The sequence below is a fragment of the Poecilia reticulata genome, linkage group LG4, assembly GCF_000633615.1.
Source record: "Poecilia reticulata strain Guanapo linkage group LG4, Guppy_female_1.0+MT, whole genome shotgun sequence".
NCBI lineage: Eukaryota > Metazoa > Chordata > Actinopteri > Cyprinodontiformes > Poeciliidae > Poecilia > Poecilia reticulata.
The window spans coordinates 19,096,374-19,116,053 of record NC_024334.1 but is presented as its reverse complement, the minus strand read 5'-3'; the positions used below and the strand labels follow the sequence as shown (position 1 = coordinate 19,116,053).

The 19,680-nt window shown below is 39.7% G+C and overlaps 1 protein-coding gene across 1 annotated transcript; it reads left to right on the top strand.

Annotated features, from left to right (window-relative positions):
* Positions 1-3,363: 3,363 nt before the first annotated feature.
* On the top strand, positions 3,364-15,624 carry usp46 (ubiquitin specific peptidase 46). Its single transcript, XM_008407482.2, has 9 exons — positions 3,364-3,725; positions 7,000-7,080; positions 7,926-8,139; positions 9,506-9,744; positions 10,601-10,677; positions 10,760-10,843; positions 11,034-11,231; positions 11,910-11,988; positions 12,069-15,624. Exons 1-9 carry the CDS (start codon positions 3,690-3,692, stop codon positions 12,168-12,170), a joined length of 1,110 nt encoding a protein of 369 aa, XP_008405704.1. The 5' UTR covers positions 3,364-3,689; the 3' UTR covers positions 12,171-15,624.
* Positions 15,625-19,680: the final 4,056 nt, after the last annotated feature.

Sequence of the window (19,680 nt, the reverse complement as noted above, 5' to 3'; positions counted from 1 at the left end):
TTTCTCTGATTACTGCTCTCTCTCTCTCTTTGTCTGTCATCTTAGGCCATGTCTTGGTAGGTTTGTAGGTATTTCTGTTAGTGGCACTCAAAGTAAAACGGACTGAATTAAAAGCCAGGCCGTATTTTTGTTTTCTACTTTGTCTATCACATAAAATACCAATAAGAGATAGATTTTTTTTGGCTATAATGTCCAGAAGTTCAGTGGTATAGAAACCTTTACATCAAACAAAGTGATCACAGTGGACTCAAAAGCCACTGCTGATCTTCATACAGACATTTGTTGTGGTTCATCTGTTTGCAGCCGTCATGAAACTCCCTCTCTGTACAGAGTAAGTTCAAGCCACCTCTGTGATCGTGCCAGATGTAACAAGGCTGCTTTCTATCACAAAGCTAAATCTAAAGGACTTTTTTCCTGGCGGCACGGAAATTATGCATAATTCATTTTAGCTCTCTTTGTTGAAGCAGAACCGCAGGAAGGTCACCAGCGCTTTTTAGTAGTGCAGCCAGCCTCATTTACTGGAAGCATATTCTGAGCTCAAGAATTTTTTTTTTTTTTTTTTTTTTTTTTATTTATCTCATGTGTGTGCATGCGCAGTTCCACTTCGGCGCCATGACAGGGCAGGCAAAGCGGCTGCACTGAGGTTCACCTGCTGGGGGGGACACACTGCTGAGCTAGAAAATCTCCAAAAGTTTATCTTAGTAGAATTTCATGTGACAGACAAACACAATATAATGCAAAACTCTGAAGTGGAAGGAAAAGTGTGCATAATTTATTTTATTGTATTTATAGGGAGAAGTCTGGTGGGCATTTGCATTGTCCCAGTCGTAGTAGAAAATAGAACAAGCTCCATTTCTGAAAGAGAGCACAACCGTAAACCTATCAACACATGACCGTCCACCTGAACTGACACTTGTTGCTTTTCCTTTACAAATGTGAGAAAAACTTTCTCAATATTCTGATAATATAAAAAAAAAATAAAAATATTTTTTTACATTAATAAGTTTGTTCTGTGACATCATCCTCCAAATACTTCCTGTCGCTTTCTTCTTGCACCAGAGGCAACATTCAGTTATTGATCATGTCACTCGTGATGCGAAAAAAGTGTTTCCATTGCAGTTCTGCAAAATAAACCAATTTTTATATGAACAACAAACCAGCTCATATAGAGGCAAAACATTTTACTGAAAAACAAGAGCTCTTTTTACGTAGCCCGTCTGGTGAAATGGGAGGGGGAACAAAACAGTTTGTGGACACGACTTGTTATAATTAAGCCGTTCACACAAATTAAACACATCGCTTCCGTGAGTCATTATGACAAAATGAATTTTTTTTTAAATTCTGGCCTCTCTTTTTCGTCACCAGACAAACTCCATATTTTTTTCAAAAGCAATTTCATTTTTGAAATGTCAAATTGTCAAATTATATATAAATTATATGGTCAACGGCAAAGCAGCTGGAGAGGGCAGGGAAAGCATTCCTTAGAGAATGTTCAACAGGTCCATAACTCAGGATTTATAATGGAATTCCATCATGCACAATTCGGATAAATAAATACAAGAAATGTTGACATAAAAGTGGGACCGTGGCAAAAAGTAAGAAGTTGAAAGAGCGTTGCCTAAAAAGACTATTAGACGTACAGAAGTTTATTTCGCCTGATTATTTAGATGCCAACAGTGAAACCAAACGGAGGAACACAAGTGATGGCAGTTCATACGAGTCATAAATGGAGCATCTGCATCCACAGTCAGTCCTATTAATGCAGAGCAGACTGAAATAGAACCATCTCTGTCTGGAGCCCTCACATGTCATTGTTTCCCTGCCCATTAAAGTATTCATAAATAAACATGACACAGCACACCAATAAGCAACTTTCTCAATAACAGCATGCTTATCAGAGCAACAATGAGCCGATCCCATCCTCCGCAGCTCAGACCGACAACTCTATTATCCTCTTATTTGTTTTGGCTTGAGTGCTTTTATTCATCTCTCCTTTCCCACTGCGTTTGAAGTTTTTCTGTTGTAATTATTTGTTGTTTTCCTATCTTTTTTGGTTAACATTTGAATGCTAAAGGGATAATTGTCAAGAGGAATGTCGTGAAAGCTCAAGCAGAGCTGCTGGTGAATGAGTGCGTCCTGAGGGCCCAGGGCTCCTGCAGGGCCCTGCAGAAAGGACATTAATGTCCTCCCTCTTCCTATTGGAGGGCTAATTGGTGGTTAGAGGGTAGAATACCTGCAAATTCAGTGGTTAGTGATGAGACCTGCCCGCTGTCATTTGAAAAAGGATCCCCAGTGAATAACACGTCTGAAGAGAACAAGGCTCGCCTCTAGGCAGTAAAGGAGGCTGAAGCTTATCCTATAGATTTTTTTTAAAAAGTGTGTGAAAAGCTTTCATCTTAACGTAGAATTTTTCTTTTGATTCCAAAACGCTTCTTTAGTCTTGATAAAAATTTGAAATCTAATGAAATTCAAATAAAATTAGCTAAATGGAAGTTTAAAAAGTTATAATTGTGTCAACAATGAAAGTAATTATTATAAATTATGTGTGATAATCTTACCGATTAAGATATTTAGCCATTTTGTTTATTCCATATTCCCAGGAAGCTAAACAGATGTTTTGTGTGCTACGTTGTTACAGAATTGTGTGAATAAATACCAAACATGTGGATAAATGTCATTTTAAGTCAACTTTTGCATAAAGAGTTGTTTATGTTTTTTAACGACAAAAACAATATGTCTAGATTATATTCTATTAAGGTAAAGATAGCTGAATAAAAAATAATAGTAAAATGATCAAAGTTGAATTAAAGTTAATAGAAATAATTTATTACTAGAATTATATGCCATTATTTTTGTTGTTTCTCAAATGAAAACAATTCTAAAAGTAAATAAAATTAAGACAGAATACCAAATGATTGGTATAAAAATTGCATCAAGTGATTGGACGCTGTTATTATACCAATCACTTGATTTCATATTTTAACGTAAATTTACATTTAATTAACTCGCATTTAAACAGTAAGGGACAAAACTAGAGGATAAACTAGAGGAAATTCACTTCTCTACCAGCCTCCCGTATTTGATTTTAAATATATCTACTTGATTAATTATATATGACAAATGAAAACCCTTTGACTACGTTAGTTATTTAATCATTGTTTTGTTTTTGTTTTTTCTTTGTATGAAAGGTGCATAATTCGCTTTCCTCAAATAAACTACATGTCCCTAAATCAATATTTTCAGTTAGTTGATGGCGATTGGTTGCAACTCGGTTAAACTTCACCGTGCAGCTCTGTGTGTGGTCAGCTTATCCAGTCAATCAAACATGTAACTCTGGACCAATCAGCAGCGGGGCTTTGCTCTAGTGGGCGGGACTACATCACTTCCTCGCGCAGTGGGATAGTTTTCTGGTCGCTGCTAGCAACCTGCCGCCTGTAACTTCTCCTCTCCTCCGGACGCTGTCAGTTTTTAAGCTGAGCTTCCTTCAACATGTGTGCGAGGATGAAGCCGTGCGGACGGTGAGCGCAGCGCGGCCCTCGGCTTGGTGTTTCCCCGGCTGCATGGTGCTCTCCGACGTCCGTGGTTGCGGTTTGGCCTCCAGCCGCGGCTGCGAATGAACTTCATTTCTCAGCGTCGCCCAGCTCTGTTTATTTTATAAAAATGGCGGTGTGGGGGACACTGTGAACTAAATGACTGTCAGAAACATCGCCTCCATTTGTAATATGGTGAGTAAACCTCCGCGTTGTTATTGATTGGTTTGCAGCAACAGTTTTGAACCTGGCTGGACGGGGATGTTTGTGGCTGGGTTGCCTCCCACCTGCGCCCGGACTGGGACTCCTCACTGGAGGATGCACGGGAAGCCCTGCGGGGCTTCTTTACACATCTCCGGGTCTTGCTGTTCACACAGGCCACGTACACCAGACCGGCGTGTTTCAGCACAGAGTGGGTCATTTGTTCGTCTGTCAGCTGAGACTGACAGGAGAATGAAGCGGCTCGTGAGCCCCTGACAGCTTGTCGGTCCCGGTTGCATAATGTGGAGCTGCAGCAGAGAGCAGGAGTCTGCACTAATCTGTGTTTAACGTTGTGTTCATGGCTGGAGAAGAGTGGGGAAGAACAGACTTAATGCCTGTGTTAATGCCACTGGCCCCTGCTTTATTTAGACGGGTCACTGATGTCAAAACCCGCCAGTATTAGTCTTCTTTGAGCGCTGCTTTTGCACACTGTTATACTTTATCCCTGCACGACTTTGAACATTGTGCTTGTTGTGCAGGATAATCCAGTGCAAGTTTGACTGATCCATGTATTGTGGGGTTTGATCTGTGGAGGCTTGGAGTACCAAAGTTGCAGTAGAAATGTCCTTTACATCTTCTTCTTCTTTTTTTAGTTGGAGCCAAGTTTACACAGAAGACAAAAAAAAAAAAAGATGTCTTTAAATGTGTTTTAAAGAATTAGTATTGGAAGATTTGACACATCAAAAAGCCCTGAAACACCCTTTGGTCCAAATGCAGATGCGTATCTATGCATTTCCAAAAATAGTCACAGAAGGAAGCAGGATCAAAGAAAGCAGTGTGTAGAAAAAGTGTTCATGTTTGATTGGCAGGACTGGTGGAATTAACCATGTTATTTATGTTGATCAATAAATCTTAATAGATGTTCAGGTGCAGTTTTTAGCTATTACTAGGACAGATGTTTTTTGGGTGCCAAATTAGTGCCATCTTTTTCAGGATGCTTAAGACTTTCATCAGTAATTAGGAATCTTTTATACCTGCTTTAAAAATCATTTTTCATATTCTCCTCATGGTCTACTGTAAGAAAATATGGTCACATGACTCCCATTAAATCAGCAGGAAGTCAAACTGGTGTTTTGGTTTGATCAGGAATCATAATCTGTCATATTTTCTGTGTTTTCCAACAAAAATATGTAATTGTACTCAATTACACACTTCAACCTAAACTAAACTTGTGAAACTTTTATGTCCTTCGTTTTGGTTGTCAGAACCACAGTGTTCATGTTCTGCATGATAATTGAGGTCAAGAGTGGACCTGTCTGATTTTGGGCAGAATATCAACGCTTGCATGTCTTTACATGGTTAGAAAATATAAAACTTTAGTGTTTTTGCTTTTTAGATCATTTTTATGCTCATTGTGAGTAACTGTAAAACTATAAGCAGTAATCATTCTGGTCTAAAGTGTCAGGAAGAGTTTAATTCCCCACAACAGAACCTGTGTCAGTCCTTTCTCTGTCTCTCATAAATGTCCTGTATATATTAGCCGGGTTTTTAGGTACAGTTAAAGTACGCATTAGCAGACCTTCCTGCTATGATTGGTACAGTTTGCAGACCTGCGTTCATGTTCTGGAGGCGGTTAAACGGACAATGGGGCATTCAGACTGCGCTTTGACAGAAAGAAATGAGGGCCAATAAAAGTCAAAGGCATCCCCAAACTAAATTGTCCGCTGTGTTCTCGCGACAAAGCCGCGGTTCATTTGGAAAAAGCTTTGAGCTCATACAAAAGAAAAGTCTGTGACAGGAGATAAGTGCTCCGTCTCGGCAACCAGGAGCTAAATCCTCCTGACTTTTGACATGACTCTGCTTGTTTAGAGCGGATCTGTTTCCGACGTTGAAAGACTGCGCTTTTCTGCCTTTCTGATGGATCCTTTTTAGTTGTTACACTTTATTATCAGGGTTTACTCTAATAAACCCAATCCACCGATCCACCTTTGTTCTCTTCCGATACTAAAACTGTGTCAGATATCTGTATCGGCCGATGCCAATCTGATGCAGAAAAACAACCCTGAATTGACTTAACTTTTAAACATAGACATACATGTACTGAATTATAAATTTATTTGATTGGTCTTCCCCCGTATAGCGTATTTAAATAAATCAATATCTTCACAAGCTGGTTCAAACATGTAAAAACAACACACCTTTAATCTGTTCAGTCTGTGCAATTAGGAGCTTAATAGGGAAATGGAAAAATAAATAATAAAGAAAATGAAAAGCAACAAGTTGACTACCTTGGTCAAACAAAAAAATAAACTCCAACAAACCTTCTTTGAAATTGTTCAGAAAGTAAAATTAGAGATTTCTTCAATATCCGGACCGAAAGAGATATTGGTATCGGATCAGTGCATCTGCAGTTTCCTCTGCATGTAACAGATTGTGGCAAATCTAAAAACTAACACTAGGCCTGTCACGATAATACTTTTTGGTGGACAATAAATTGTTCCAGAAGTTATTGTGATAAACGATAATATTGTTGTTTTGAGACAATTTTTAAGTAAAATTATGGTAATGGCATAATAATAATTCAAGAACACATTCTAAAAGATCAGTAAACTTTTAGGTTCTAATGAACATTTAACACTGGAAGATATTTTAAATATAAAAAAACAAAAAAAATGTAATTAAATTAACTTTGAAGTCTTTGTAAACAAAATTGTCCTTCAGTATAAGATTTGGTTGAGACCAAAACACCAAACTTAAGACTTTTATCACCCAGTTTTTGATAGAGAGAAAAAAAGAGATAAATGATGAATCATTCCAATATGGAAATCGAGTTTTCATTTATCATGCAGTTCATTGATTTATTGATTTATTGATTTATTGATTATTGCGACAGGCCTGACCAACACCACAGGCTCCTGTCCGGCTGTGTTGCCGGCTACTGTGCGCTGCGCCGCTTTCAGGAGTGAAGGAAAAGTACAGACCGCAGTTCATAGTAGAGAAAAGGGAAAATTAACTGGCTGCCTGTGAAAACAATCCTAATGTTAACATTTGCTGCATGTGAGTGACGGTAATGTACGTACATTTTGAAGGCTGCCTCATTATGATATTTAGCGGCGTTGTGTAATCCGCTGTCGTGCAAACAACCCGTTGCCATGGTTCCTAGAGGAAACCCTGACTGTAGTCAACCAGCACGCTGTAACTTCATGGTCTCCAGCAGGCGACCATGTTGGCGATCCTGACGGCAAGTCTCATGTTTTTGCTCCCGCAGGGCACCAATGCCTCCGCTCTGGAGAAAGACATCGGCCCAGAGCAATTCCCGATCAATGAGCACTACTTCGGGTTGGTCAACGTGAGTTTCACTAAATTCTCTCATGCATTCACAGCACTCATTGCCAGATAACACCGGAGTCGCATTTCAAAACAAAGCGGCGAAGGGGGGTTGAGTCACGTCTGCTTTTGGACAGCTGGCGTTCAAGGTAACAGAGCTGTTTGTTAATCACGGGATGTCCTGCATCTTTAATGTGCTGTGAACAAACACGTTTCCCGACACTGTCCACTAAATACGGGACCTTACTAATAATTACTCTCATTGTTTTTCACATTTTGTCCCTTTACAGATACAAACTTCTGTGTTTTTTATTATTATTATTATTGGGATTTAAGGTGATGAACCGACACAAAGTGGTGTATAATTATAAAATAGAAGAAAAACGAAACATGATTTTCAAAATAAACATCTGTATTTCTCACTATCGATCCCCGGTGAGTCAGTCACTTGTACTGTAACTCCAGCTGTGGGACCTTTTCACATCCCACATTCAGAAATCTTCACCTGTTGTTCTTTCACCCCCAAAGCGAGCTCCGATGAACAGCACTTTCAGGGTATTTCCACTAATTCTTAATCAGATTCAGGTGTGGACTTTGACTGGGCCATTCTAACCACAAATGTGCTCCGATTGGAACTGTTCCTCTGTATCTCTAGCTGTGTGTTCAGGGTTGCTGAACACACACACTTTTTAGATTTTTGATTGTGAAAGAAACAGTTCTGCTTTACTTTGTGTTGGTCCATCACATTAAATCTTATTAAAACACATTAAACTTCATATGAACACACGCGTTACAGACTAAGCGTACACCTGGACGGTATTGGAGTTCTTGTTTTGACTAGGCCCCTCCGTCTCCGTCTCTCCCCAGTTTGGAAACACTTGCTACTGCAACTCGGTGCTGCAGGCCCTCTACTTCTGCCGGCCTTTCCGCGAGAACGTGCTGGCCTACAAAGCCCAGCAGAAGAAGAAGGAGAACCTGCTCACATGCCTGGCTGACCTTTTCCACTCCATCGCCACGCAGAAGAAGAAAGTGGGCGTCATCCCGCCCAAGAAGTTCATCTCCCGGCTACGGAAGGAGAACGGTGAGCGCGCTGTGGCCGACTAAAACACACCAAGGCTTATAATCGGATGGACGCTCCTCCGCTGTGTGGTTTGGGTAGAACGGGAGGTTTCCTGTTCTCTTAACGCGATACGTGGAGAGCTCAGGTTTGTGTTGTGTGTTTGCGGCCGTTTCAGCTCTAATGTAATCTGAATATTTAGAGTGAAGGGCAGCTGCATGTTGGCGGTAAGGTCGTTCAGAGCGGGGCTGACAGAAAGCCTGATTGTTCTCTACTGTCCATATTCAGGAAGGCCTTTATGTATGAATGAACAATGTGATCTCTGTCTGGGCCCAGCTTTGGTCAGCTGCCTCCTCTGTGGAGGTTTTTTTTTTTTTTTCCTGCTCAGCTCGTCTCCTCCACTTCTCAGTTTCACCTCTCACATTATGCATGAAAACAGGAGTGTGTACAGGTGCTGCATGTATTATCAGCAGGGTCTGCTGACTCTGTTTACTTGGCCTACAGTTTCAGAAATCAGAAAGAGAAACTGTTTTTTATGGAGAGGTAGAGTCAGGAGGAGCAGTGCTAACGCTAATGTTGTTACATCAATAGGTGGCTCACATTGTTAAATACTTTCTTTCCTGCTGCTAGAAAAAAAAAATCCTGCTTGGATTTATGATAAAGTAGCAAAGAGAAAATGTTTTTCTTTGTGTGCGTGTTTTCTTAAAATCATCATATCTCTAAGTGCCTTGTTTCACATTAATGCTTCTGATTCTCTTGTCCATATTTACAATATTATGTTTGCATTTAAATGCCCAGCTTTGCCAGCACACACCTGGCACAGATGTTAATTATTTTTGAATAATTAGCTCAAATCTGCACTAACATCAGTATCGGCCATTTTCAACATTTCGATATCAGTCCGATTAATAAAACTGGGCCAATATGAACATCCAATATTTACTTTTTTCTTGTTTTTATTTTATTGCCACCTGTTTCTGGTCATATTTTTCCTAAAAGTGTCAAAATGGTAGTGAAATATATGCACTATTGATAAATATTGATAAACAGCAATTTTAGTATCAGATGTTCATATTGCCCCGAGTTTTCATATCAGTGCATTCTTTTTATTTTTCTACTCAAATGAATATCAAATTACACACTGATCCCTTTTGGAGTAAAACTGAAACCAAAATGGACCCAAAAAAATCAAACAAATGTTCAGAGACGGGGCTAAACAACAAGTGACTGGAGGTTTTGTGAGGGGCTTACAGACTGATCTTGCAGTATGAGGTCAAAATAAGGGAGAAAAAAAAATCTCCATTATAAGATCAAACTGCACACATTTTGACCCACTTGTTTCTGTCTGAAAGCGATCTTTGTTTCCTCCCCACCTTTCGTCTCCCTGCAGATCTGTTCGACAACTACATGCAACAAGATGCCCACGAATTCCTCAACTATCTGCTGAACACGGTGGCGGACATCCTGCAGGAGGAGAAGAAGCAGGAGAAGCAGAACGGGCGCCTGAAGAACAACGGCACAGCTGTCACCGCCGAGGCCGAGATGGAGAACAAAACGGAGCCCACATGGGTTCACGACATCTTCCAAGGCACACTGACCAATGAGACGCGGTGCTTAAACTGTGAAACAGTATGTAAGAGCAGACCTGTTTAGTTTGTTTGTAATGCTGCACGGTTTCGAGTGTGTGTGCGCGTCACCCTGAATTTGGAGGTGTGATCTATAGAGTCTTTGTTTACACAGTTCTGAGGGCGAGCAGAGGGCCAGGTTGCCCTGAGCAACCCCTGTAAACACCCAAGACTCTGCCCTGTGTTACGGCAACGCTTCCTCTGTGACATACACATTTAAGAAGGGCAACATGGAAATAAAACACCTCTTCACACATCCTTAAAAAGTCTTAAATTCATTATCTAAAATTAAGGTCTTAAAACAATGTAAGTTGGCCTTGACTATGTCTTAAATTTTGTTGAGACATTACAATTTAATCTCATATATTCTATGTAGTTTTCCTTTTTTTGCAGGACTTCCCATCAGGCAACACTTTAGCATTTTCATGACTCGAGGCGCTCCAGGCTAACGCTAACTAGCTGCTAATGTACTCTTGCTAGCTAGCTAGGTTTCTTTTGTCAATCATGGATAAGTGCAAATTTACCGCCAAGTCGGCTGGACGAGGATCATCAAGTACCAGTCATTCCTGTCGGAAAATATTATGAATTTGCCAAAATTCATAACATTTTGTATTCTTTTAAATTTAACTTTATTTGATAGGGACAGACAGAAATCAACATAGGCAAACTGAACAAAACAACAGTCCCATGTTTGCATCATAGAGCTTACTTGTATAAAATTTTGTAAATTTTTGTTGCAATATTAGTCTTAAATTTCATTCATAGTTGTCTTAGAACGTCTTAAATTTGAGATAGTGGGACCCTGTCCTCTTTGAGTCCATCAGGCAAAGATGCATTGGATTTTCATTTCTGTCTTGCAGGTCAGCAGCAAAGACGAGGACTTCCTGGATCTTTCTGTGGACGTGGAGCAGAACACATCAATAACACACTGTCTCAGGTAGGTTAGCTGCTGAATCCCAGCAGAAGAAGCAGACAGTGGCAGATTAACCGAGCCTCCGGTGGCATGCTCTCTCCTCCAGGGACTTCAGTAACACAGAGACTTTGTGCAGTGAATACAAATACTACTGTGAAACATGCTGCAGCAAGCAAGAAGCACAGAAACGGTCAGTGAAGCCCACACTTTAAAGCATTCTCATCTTTTTACTCCATCATGTAAAATCTCAATAAAATGCTCTGCGCGTGTGTGTGTGTGTGCGTGCGTGTGTGTGTGCGTGGTCTTAAACTGTGTGTGTGAATACCTTTGCATAGCTCAGTGCCTATGATGTCTCTCTAAGCCTGCCTGTTACTCTGCAGGATGCGAGTGAAGAAGCTTCCTATGATCCTGGCGCTACACCTGAAGAGGTTCAAGTACATGGAGCAGCTGCACCGCTACACCAAGCTCTCCTATCGGGTGGTTTTCCCTCTAGAGCTCCGCCTCTTCAACACGTCTGGGGACGCGGTAAACCTGGATCGCATGTACGACCTGGTGGCGGTGGTGGTTCACTGTGGGAGGTGAGGCCCATCTGAGGGAGGTGTTTACATTAAAAGTGTTCGCAAAACTTTGTCGATATTCCGCTAATGTCGAAAAATCACAAGTTCGTAATTGTTCTATTTCCATTAAATAAGAACGGCAATAAAAATCGGGAATAAGTTTGTTCATGACATTAACGTCAGCTATTTTGGAGAACGGGTTTGCATCTTAGATTGTCAAAATCTAAGATGTTACTTTTAAAAACAAAAAGTCAACTTGTAATTTTTGATGAATATCTACTTCAGGTAATTTACAGAACCCATCCTTCTGTCTGTTTTAGATTTTAAATGAAAGAAAAACAAAATATTTGCACAGGATGGATATGTTTCCTTATGTTGGATGTTGACATTTAAAAAAAAAAGTATATTCTAATTTAATGACTAATAAAAACAGATTAAAATAAAGATCTAAAACAATATCACTCATGTTTTTTGTGGAAAACCGATTTTTCACATGGAGAAAGAAAAATACACAGGTAAAACCAGCAGATATATAAATAAATATCAATATAAATATATATTTGATAAATATATCAAATTTATATTTAAGACATTAGTTGCTTTATCATTTTTTTTAGAGCTACTTGTGGAGTTTCAGCAGCAGTTTCTGAAAATTCAGTCACGTAAATTTTTTTCTTCTTTTTTTTCCTGTGACCTCAGCGGCCCCAACAGAGGTCATTACATCACCATAGTGAAGAGCCACGGCTTCTGGCTTCTGTTCGACGACGACATAGTGGAGGTGCGTCGCTCCGCCTGCCCGCCTTTGTCCGTCCGTCTGGGCGCTCTCTGTTCTCATCACCTTCTCCCCGTGTCGTGCAGAAAATCGACGCCCAGGCCATTGAGGAGTTCTACGGACTCACCTCAGACATTTCCAAGAACTCCGAGTCGGGATACATCCTCTTCTACCAGTCGAGGGAGTGATGCCGGCGCCGGATCAGCAACTGAGTTACTTTTTACTTACCTTTTTTAGGATAAGAGACCCAGACGTTCCACATCCACTCCCTGCTCCTCCCCACCTCTCTGACATGTGTGCCAATTCTCTTCTGGGTGTTTTTTTTTGTTTCATCTCTCCTTCTTTTTTAGTCTTTTAGTCACCTGCATCTGGACTGCACTTTACTAAGGAAAAGCAAAAACGCTCAGCAGCGTGGCGTTGCTGCTGGGAGACGCCTGTAGACGTAGAAACCCGGTAGCCTGGGGTTCTCCTGCAGACGGTGGTCAGAAACTGAACCATATCAGATTTAATTGTGTAAGGTCCATCATGTGCCACCCAGTCATGTTTCCTCTCATTAGGACTGTTCCCTATTTTTCTTCTACTTTTAAGCGACTGGATGAAGCTGGAGACAAACGCTGTACAATCCGCAGAAAATCTCAATCTGAAGCAATATCTGAGCGTTAATCCGGAACCCGTAGTAGCTGAACGATCAGAACCTTCGACACTAACTGAGCCACATACTCTAAACACTACACCTGCTTTTCAGAGACGCACCAATCAGGCGCTTCCGGGACGATACCGATCAGCTCTGACTATCTCCATTTTAACCATTTTATTAAGCTGAGAAAAAGACGTGAGAGCGGTTGGTTGGTGTGAAAATGCATTTATTCAAATATTAGAGCTGATTGTTAACAGAGCATTGACTGATTCTAATCTCTGGCCAACTGATTGGTGCAACTCTGATTATTTTCCCGTCAAATGGATGCCTGGAATTGGCTGAATTATTATTTTTTGGTTTGAAAAGAAATCAACTATTTATTGAAGTTATTATATTTATTCTGCTTTTTTTGTCATGCTGACTGATAAATGCCGGTGTGTTGCCTAAGCTCTCTAATACCCAACGTAAAGCTTATGGGTTAAAAAGACAAAGTCAGGAGACTCATTCCACAACGGTGTAACCTTTTGATGTGCATCGAAAAGTCAAACTAGTGCAATATGTGACGTTTGTAACAAACGTGGATAAGATGGAGCATTTGCATCTTTTTTCTTTTTTTTTTTTTTATCAGTAGCTGATTTGTTTATTCGTTAATCATTTTCTAGTGCGACGTGTCTGGCTGTATCAGATTACAGTGGATCTCAATAGTCTACACTTCCCTGTTAAAATGGCAGGTTTTGAGTCTGGTTTCAAATTATTTAAAACTTTTCTTACATTTATCTAATGTAAAGCGATGACATATCCTGGACAAATTAACAGAAAAACTAATTTGTTCAGGATGAACATGGTGAACATAAAAAAGCAGTAACAACCTGGTTGCACAAATGTGAACACGCCTTAAATCTGCAGTATGTAGCTTTTATAAAAAAAGATTTATTTACATTTTTTACATATTTGTTAATTACAGCTAACCCCCCACAGCAGAGCTTGCTATGAGCTTGCTAGTTAGCATGACCATTGTGACTGCAGACACGTAACGGTAAAAAGTTTCTCTGACATTATCACATTTAGCAGCGTGTCAACTAGTCTGATTGGCAGCATTAAGACACTCCTCCTGCCTCTGACTGGGAGTGTTGCATTCTGCATTGGGAGGAGGGGGATTTTTTTCATAGATCATTTACATATTTAAAAAATATGTAAATGTACATATATACAGTATTTATAAGAGTTACGTACTGCAGCTTTAACACCTATACTTGATGATGCACCATTTGATCGAGTTTAGACGTTCAACCTTCTTTGCTAGGAGTTTGTAGGCATGCCTACATCCTGACTCGGTAATACTTTGAAGAAAAGTAACCCCAGAGTATGATGCTGCCACCACCATGATTCACTCTGGATGTTGTATCTTGTGGCTGAAGGTTCAGTGTTGTCTTCATATTTTGGAGAGACCAAAAAAAGTGCAGTCTTTGTCATTCCCCACATTATCTCTAGTAATTATGACTGTTTTCAATATGCTGACTGGTGCCTTTGTGCAATTACATGATTTTTCGTCCTTTGTTACTTCTGCATTTATGGAAGGGAATTCTAAGAGCTGAAATTGTTTTCATCTCACTCCGATCCAATAAGTGGCAGACGAATTGAAGTTAAACTCTTAAATGGAATCAAAAGGGGCTTTAATTAAGCAGTAGATTAAGACCGGGCGCATTTTTGCAAACAGGTTTATTAAAGCTTTTGCTTCATTTTCACCTCTAATCGATTAGTTTTTCAGTTGAATCACAGAATATTTGTCACATTGAAGGTGAGAAAAATATCAACGTTTAATAATAAGGCTTCCAGTTTTTACCACTAAAAGCTGTCATTTTAACAAGGGGAGGTTTGAGAGGTGTGGTAAATGTTTCTCTGGAACTCGGCCCACCTATTGGGAAGTTAACTACATATCTCTTTGGAACTGCACACAGATGTTTTTTAACGTTTTGTTTGTTTCTTTTCCATGTTCCTACATTGAACACCAGCTCACTTGTTTGGTCTTGGTTTTTGTCAGATGTTTCTATGTAGCACACTGGAGTCCTGAAGGTCAAGGATCCTTGTGAATCCTTTGTACTGTAGATTTTCCTCCGTTAGGAGGGTTTCTTTTTTTGTTGTTGTTTTCTGGCTTTTTGGCCGTTTCCTGTAGAGTAGTGAAAAGTCAAACTTTTTCTTCAAATGTTTTTGACATTCCTGTTTGCTGCACATGAGTAAGGAATCACCATTTCACACATCGTAAATAAAAGGTAGGATAAATAATTTACTAAATTAGTTTGCGTGAGCGAAGCAGGAGAGGCAGATCTGAAAGTGAAGAACCGGATGCGCTCTCTCTCTCTCTCTCTCTCTCTCTCTTCCCCCCCAACCCCCCGTGACCGGAGGAAAACGTGCCAAACCGGATTCAAATACTGACTTTGCAGCCGTCTTTAGCGGAGCGTTACTTTTCTTCGTGAAGACACACTTGTGTACTTATTATAGCTACGTGGAAGAGTACCTCTAGGAATAGGAAATATTTTTTTTTAAATGAAGATCTGAAATAGGCAGAGATCTTAAGCTTGAGGTCGGTCGGCAGCGAAGAATAAAAACCTGCCTTTTTCCAATCACAACCGCATCATCAAAGCAACGCACTGACACTCACGTTTTGTCACGTTGTTCTAGTAATAATGGGTTCAGACTGTAGAAAACTGTGGCAGGAGCCGATGTGAACGGACTCGTAAACATGCCGAGCTTCCATTAACTTATGCACTCTTCCTCACCGGGACGCTCGGTCGTGTCCTGGCAGCGCGTCTTGGCGCTCTGCGCCGTGTCAGACATGACCGGGCCTCGGCGAGGGGGAACGACGAGACGAACGCGTCTCTACATGGCAGATAACTGCAAGTGCACTTTATCAGTGATGATTCGAGGCTTTAACGAGATGAGCCGCAGTGTAACACCCTCACAATGACCTTTTTTCTTGTGTTCAATAAAAATGACTATGAACTGATCTTCCGGATGCTTCTTTTTATTTCGTCTGTTGTCGACTCTTTCAGTGAGAATCTACATGAGGGTGACTGAAGTGGAGCGCTGCTTAACAATTAAGTTTTAAGTCAAAAGTTTGAGAGACACACAAACATTGTGTCTCTTGATGAGGCCAACATAAAGTGATGCATAAATGTGAATTAGAAGGAAAATTGAATTACGTTCCAGTTTTCTTTAAAGATCTCAAATGTGTCGCACCTTTCTATTCAGCTGACCCATACTGATACTTTTTAGAACCACGTTTCTTTGCAGTTGCAAAGAAAAAACGGTTTCATGTATTGGTTTCCCCCAGAGAACTTGCTAACACTGGTGGCTGGGTGCTAGGACAGTCATCCAGCGGCCCGTTGTCTTTTTGAGTTAAAAAATGTGTAAAGTTGACAGGAAATTTTAAAAATATCACTTGATAATTTTGTGTTATTAAAATATTGGAAGCTTGACACCTGGAAACCAACTATAAAGTCTTAAAAAATGCAAACATTTTAAAAAAAGGGATACTTAGCCTGGTGGGGGCACAAATAAATCCTGGTGGCCCGCCAGGCTTATGTCACCCTAACCCCTAATATATTAAAATACAGTGTGAAGAGGTTCAAAGGGTGTTGAGGTTTTCTAAGGGCACGGTGGCCAGATTGTCAGTACACGTTACAATCCATAATTAAATAGTTAATGGCGACATAGTATGTCAGGATTTTGTCATCGTCCCTTAAAACAAGATGTACATTTTCATTTAAAAAATTGTTTCCAAAAGTCAAACATTTCCCTGAAACTTTGTAAAAATCCAGACTGGTAACCCATCCGAACCCCATCGGGAGAATACACCTAAATGTTTTGGAGAACCCATTTACCATTGTTCCTTTATTGCTGCGTTTGCGTCATGGCCTCCACTCAGTCTGCATTCAGAGGGGAAACTTTGTGTGATTCACCGGTGAATCACAGAAAGGATTTTAATTTAACTTAATCACTGCAATCATCTGCATCATTAACTCGTCACACTGCACACTCCTAGCTTGTTACCGCCGGCGAGTAAGTTCTGGAAAAGCCTTTTGTGTGCTGCATTAACGCATGGATTACAGGAAGTTCTGATTGACCGATTAGAATCTCTTTCTGTTTTTTTCTCTTTTTTTTGCTTTAATTAACCAGGAAAACCCTTTCCCGTTTAAAATTAAGTTAAGAAGGGAGCGGCTCAAAAAAAAAAAAAATCTAAAAATAATGAATATCCCTCAAGCACTTTCACATTGTGTCAAAGTACAGCATCCATTCTTCTTATGTTATTTTATGCAGTAGTGCACTAAAAAAAACAATTTATGTTTTTAAGTGTGTTTGCATGTCAGCACAAAAACAGTTTAGCTATAATGCATATTGATTATTTCGGCATATTAGATTTTATTAAAAAGGAGGTTTATGATGTTTGACCGTTTTGAAACCAAACTCATTTATAGAACATCTGTTATTTATTGATCTGCAGAAATACTACAAAACATGCAAAAAGTTTTCAATAGGAGGCAGTACTTAAACACATTAAATGGATGTCTAGTGGAAGTGAAAGATTATGATTTTAAATCGTTGGAGAGATTCAAGAACCAGACATGTGTCCAAGAAATAAGTTACAAATATTAAACTTACTGTTTTCACTCCTGAAGCTTCCTAGTTGTTCTAAGAAAAAAAAGGCCTGGATCATTTCTAAGTGGTTCAAATTCCTCTTTTATAACACACTGATGTAACCCGGTAATTACACCCCAAAAAAAAAAAAAATTGCTCTTCTGAATAATCAGCGGTGATCAAAATATCAGAACTGAACACAGCTTGTGTCTTTCCCGCTTTCTGGGGTTTAGCGAATCAGCAGGTAGATTGTGAGGTGCAATCAGGAAGAGTGAGTATAGTCTGTTTGTCTTTTCCCGTAATTTGCTTCAAGAGTTCGAAACGGAGCTACAGTTAACGCCCCGCGGGAGGTCCAGAGAGGTTCAATGATCTCTCACTCAGCTTCCATGGAAACATCGCAGAGACTTCTTAGAAACACTTCAGCTCCTCCAGGGAGAAGCAACGACGAACAGAGAGAGATGGAGAGAAATTTTGTAGAAAAAAGACAATATCCTTCTCATCAGAACATTCTGCCAGACCTTCTGCATCTTCCCAGAAACTAAAGACACAAATACAGGAAGATGGGAACTCATTTCCGCTCCGTGAGACGTTTAATGGCTGACGGTACAGAGACCAGAAGTGGATGTTGATGTTAACACCAGCTTCATTTACACAGAAATATGCATCTATTCAGAAGTTACTCATCTTTATTGTACCCAGATTTTTTATTTTATAAAATCAAAGGCCACAGATAACCATCCATCTTTCATTTGAGTTATTTTTGTCTAAATTTATCTGTAGATTCAGGAAGCTTTCAGAATTGTAAAAAGACAAAATCTTACCAATTGTTTTTTGGTCTAGTTCCTAGTGCAAATATCTGAATTGACTTGAAATAAGACAAAACTAACTTTTCAGCAAGAAATAGAAACTTGTCTTAAGTCAATATTTTCTTAATACAGATTGGAAAAGTAATAATCAGAGGAACAAGACCGGAAAAAATGTGTTGCTCCACTTGCAGGTTATTTCAATATAGCCAGAACTTTTTCATCAATATTAAGGAATTATTGACTTAAAGCAAGCTTTTATATCTTGCTGAAAAGCTGTTCGTAAATTACTTTGATCTTATTTCAAATGTACTTAGATAAGATAAAAATACTTTTGTGTTTTTGCAGTGTGCTTTGTGTTGGAATAGTTTTGCAAACAGGTTCAGTAATAACACGTTAGTTGGTTGGTGTTGTGCACACAATAAGCTGGAAGAAGGAAATGTCTCAGGAAACATAAATATTATTTCTGCAATGTGCTTTTGCCTCAAACATATTGCATAATTGTTTAGGGGAAATCATGAGTCTTTCTAACTTATTCCTCTTTTCTCGTTCAAGCTTTAAATAACTAAAGAGCACAACTATGAGTGTGCGTTGTTTTTCTTTTTTCTTTTTTTAATAGTCCAAATATTTCCATGAAGGGTAATTTAGTCATTACTCTGAGCTTTATATAGACCAGCACTTGTGGGGAAAAAGTCCTAAAAATAAGTTTCTTCAGAGGGGAAACTTCCAGCAAGTCCTCGTCGAGCTTCATCTGCCAAGTCGGCATTTGTTTAGAGAACGTCGCAGTCGAGGTCAACTTGAGCTGCTTTTATTGGGCCTTTTGTTTCCACGCTCTATAAAACTTGGCAAAACAGATGAACTCCAATAGTAGGAGTCTTCTTTATAATCAATCCGACTGAATTCAGATGTCGTTTTTCCACGTGTACAAGTCATGGTCAGTTTTAATCAACAGCAAACAAAGAACCACATGGCCTGGTACGGGGGGTTTTAGTTAATTAAATTACCTTATTGACTTTTCAATAATGCTCTTTCTCGAAAACGATCGCCGTACACACAAACACGCTTATCTCCATAAATCCTGGAAACACCAGGAGAGGGCTTTTATTTCACTTCATCGATCTAAAACAACACGCTACTCAAAGCCCTCAACTCGAGCCACAGATGATCACTGTCACCGTCGCTCTCTGCTTCAGTTTTGCACTCCATAGAAAACTTGAGGATTTTTTGAGTAAAATTCTGACTCAGACTCACAGAAAGAACCAAACGCAGAACACATCTATGTTGAAATCTTTCAAAGGGGTAGTATTATGTAAAATTGACTCTTTCTGTGGCATTATGTCATATTACGATGTTATTCCATCATCCAAAACATTCCTGTATTGTTGCTTAGATTTGAGAATGCTTAGCCGCCATTCAAGGCGGCTAGGCATTTAATCTCACAAAGCTCCGCTTATTTCCACAAAGCTCCTCCAACTTTTCTGTCCCCACGTCGAGCTAAAGACCCCTCAGCTCCTTCAGACTAGCAGCAGCAGCAAACGCCTGGTGGAACTGCTGAGTTCATCACACAAACTATTTCTCAGACCAGTGCTCCGTTATGTAAAAGCAGTGTGCTAAAAGGCAGTG

Excerpts from the sequence above, each read along its gene's own strand:
- usp46 (XM_008407482.2), top strand. The coding sequence starts at position 3,690 with ATGACTGTCAGAAACATCGCCTCCATTTGTAATATG. Across the intron at positions 7,081-7,925 it reads ACTACTTCGGGTTGGTCAAC|TTTGGAAACACTTGCTACTG; the intron begins GTGAGTTTCACT and ends GTCTCTCCCCAG. Across the intron at positions 10,844-11,033 it reads AAGCAAGAAGCACAGAAACG|GATGCGAGTGAAGAAGCTTC; the intron begins GTCAGTGAAGCC and ends GTTACTCTGCAG.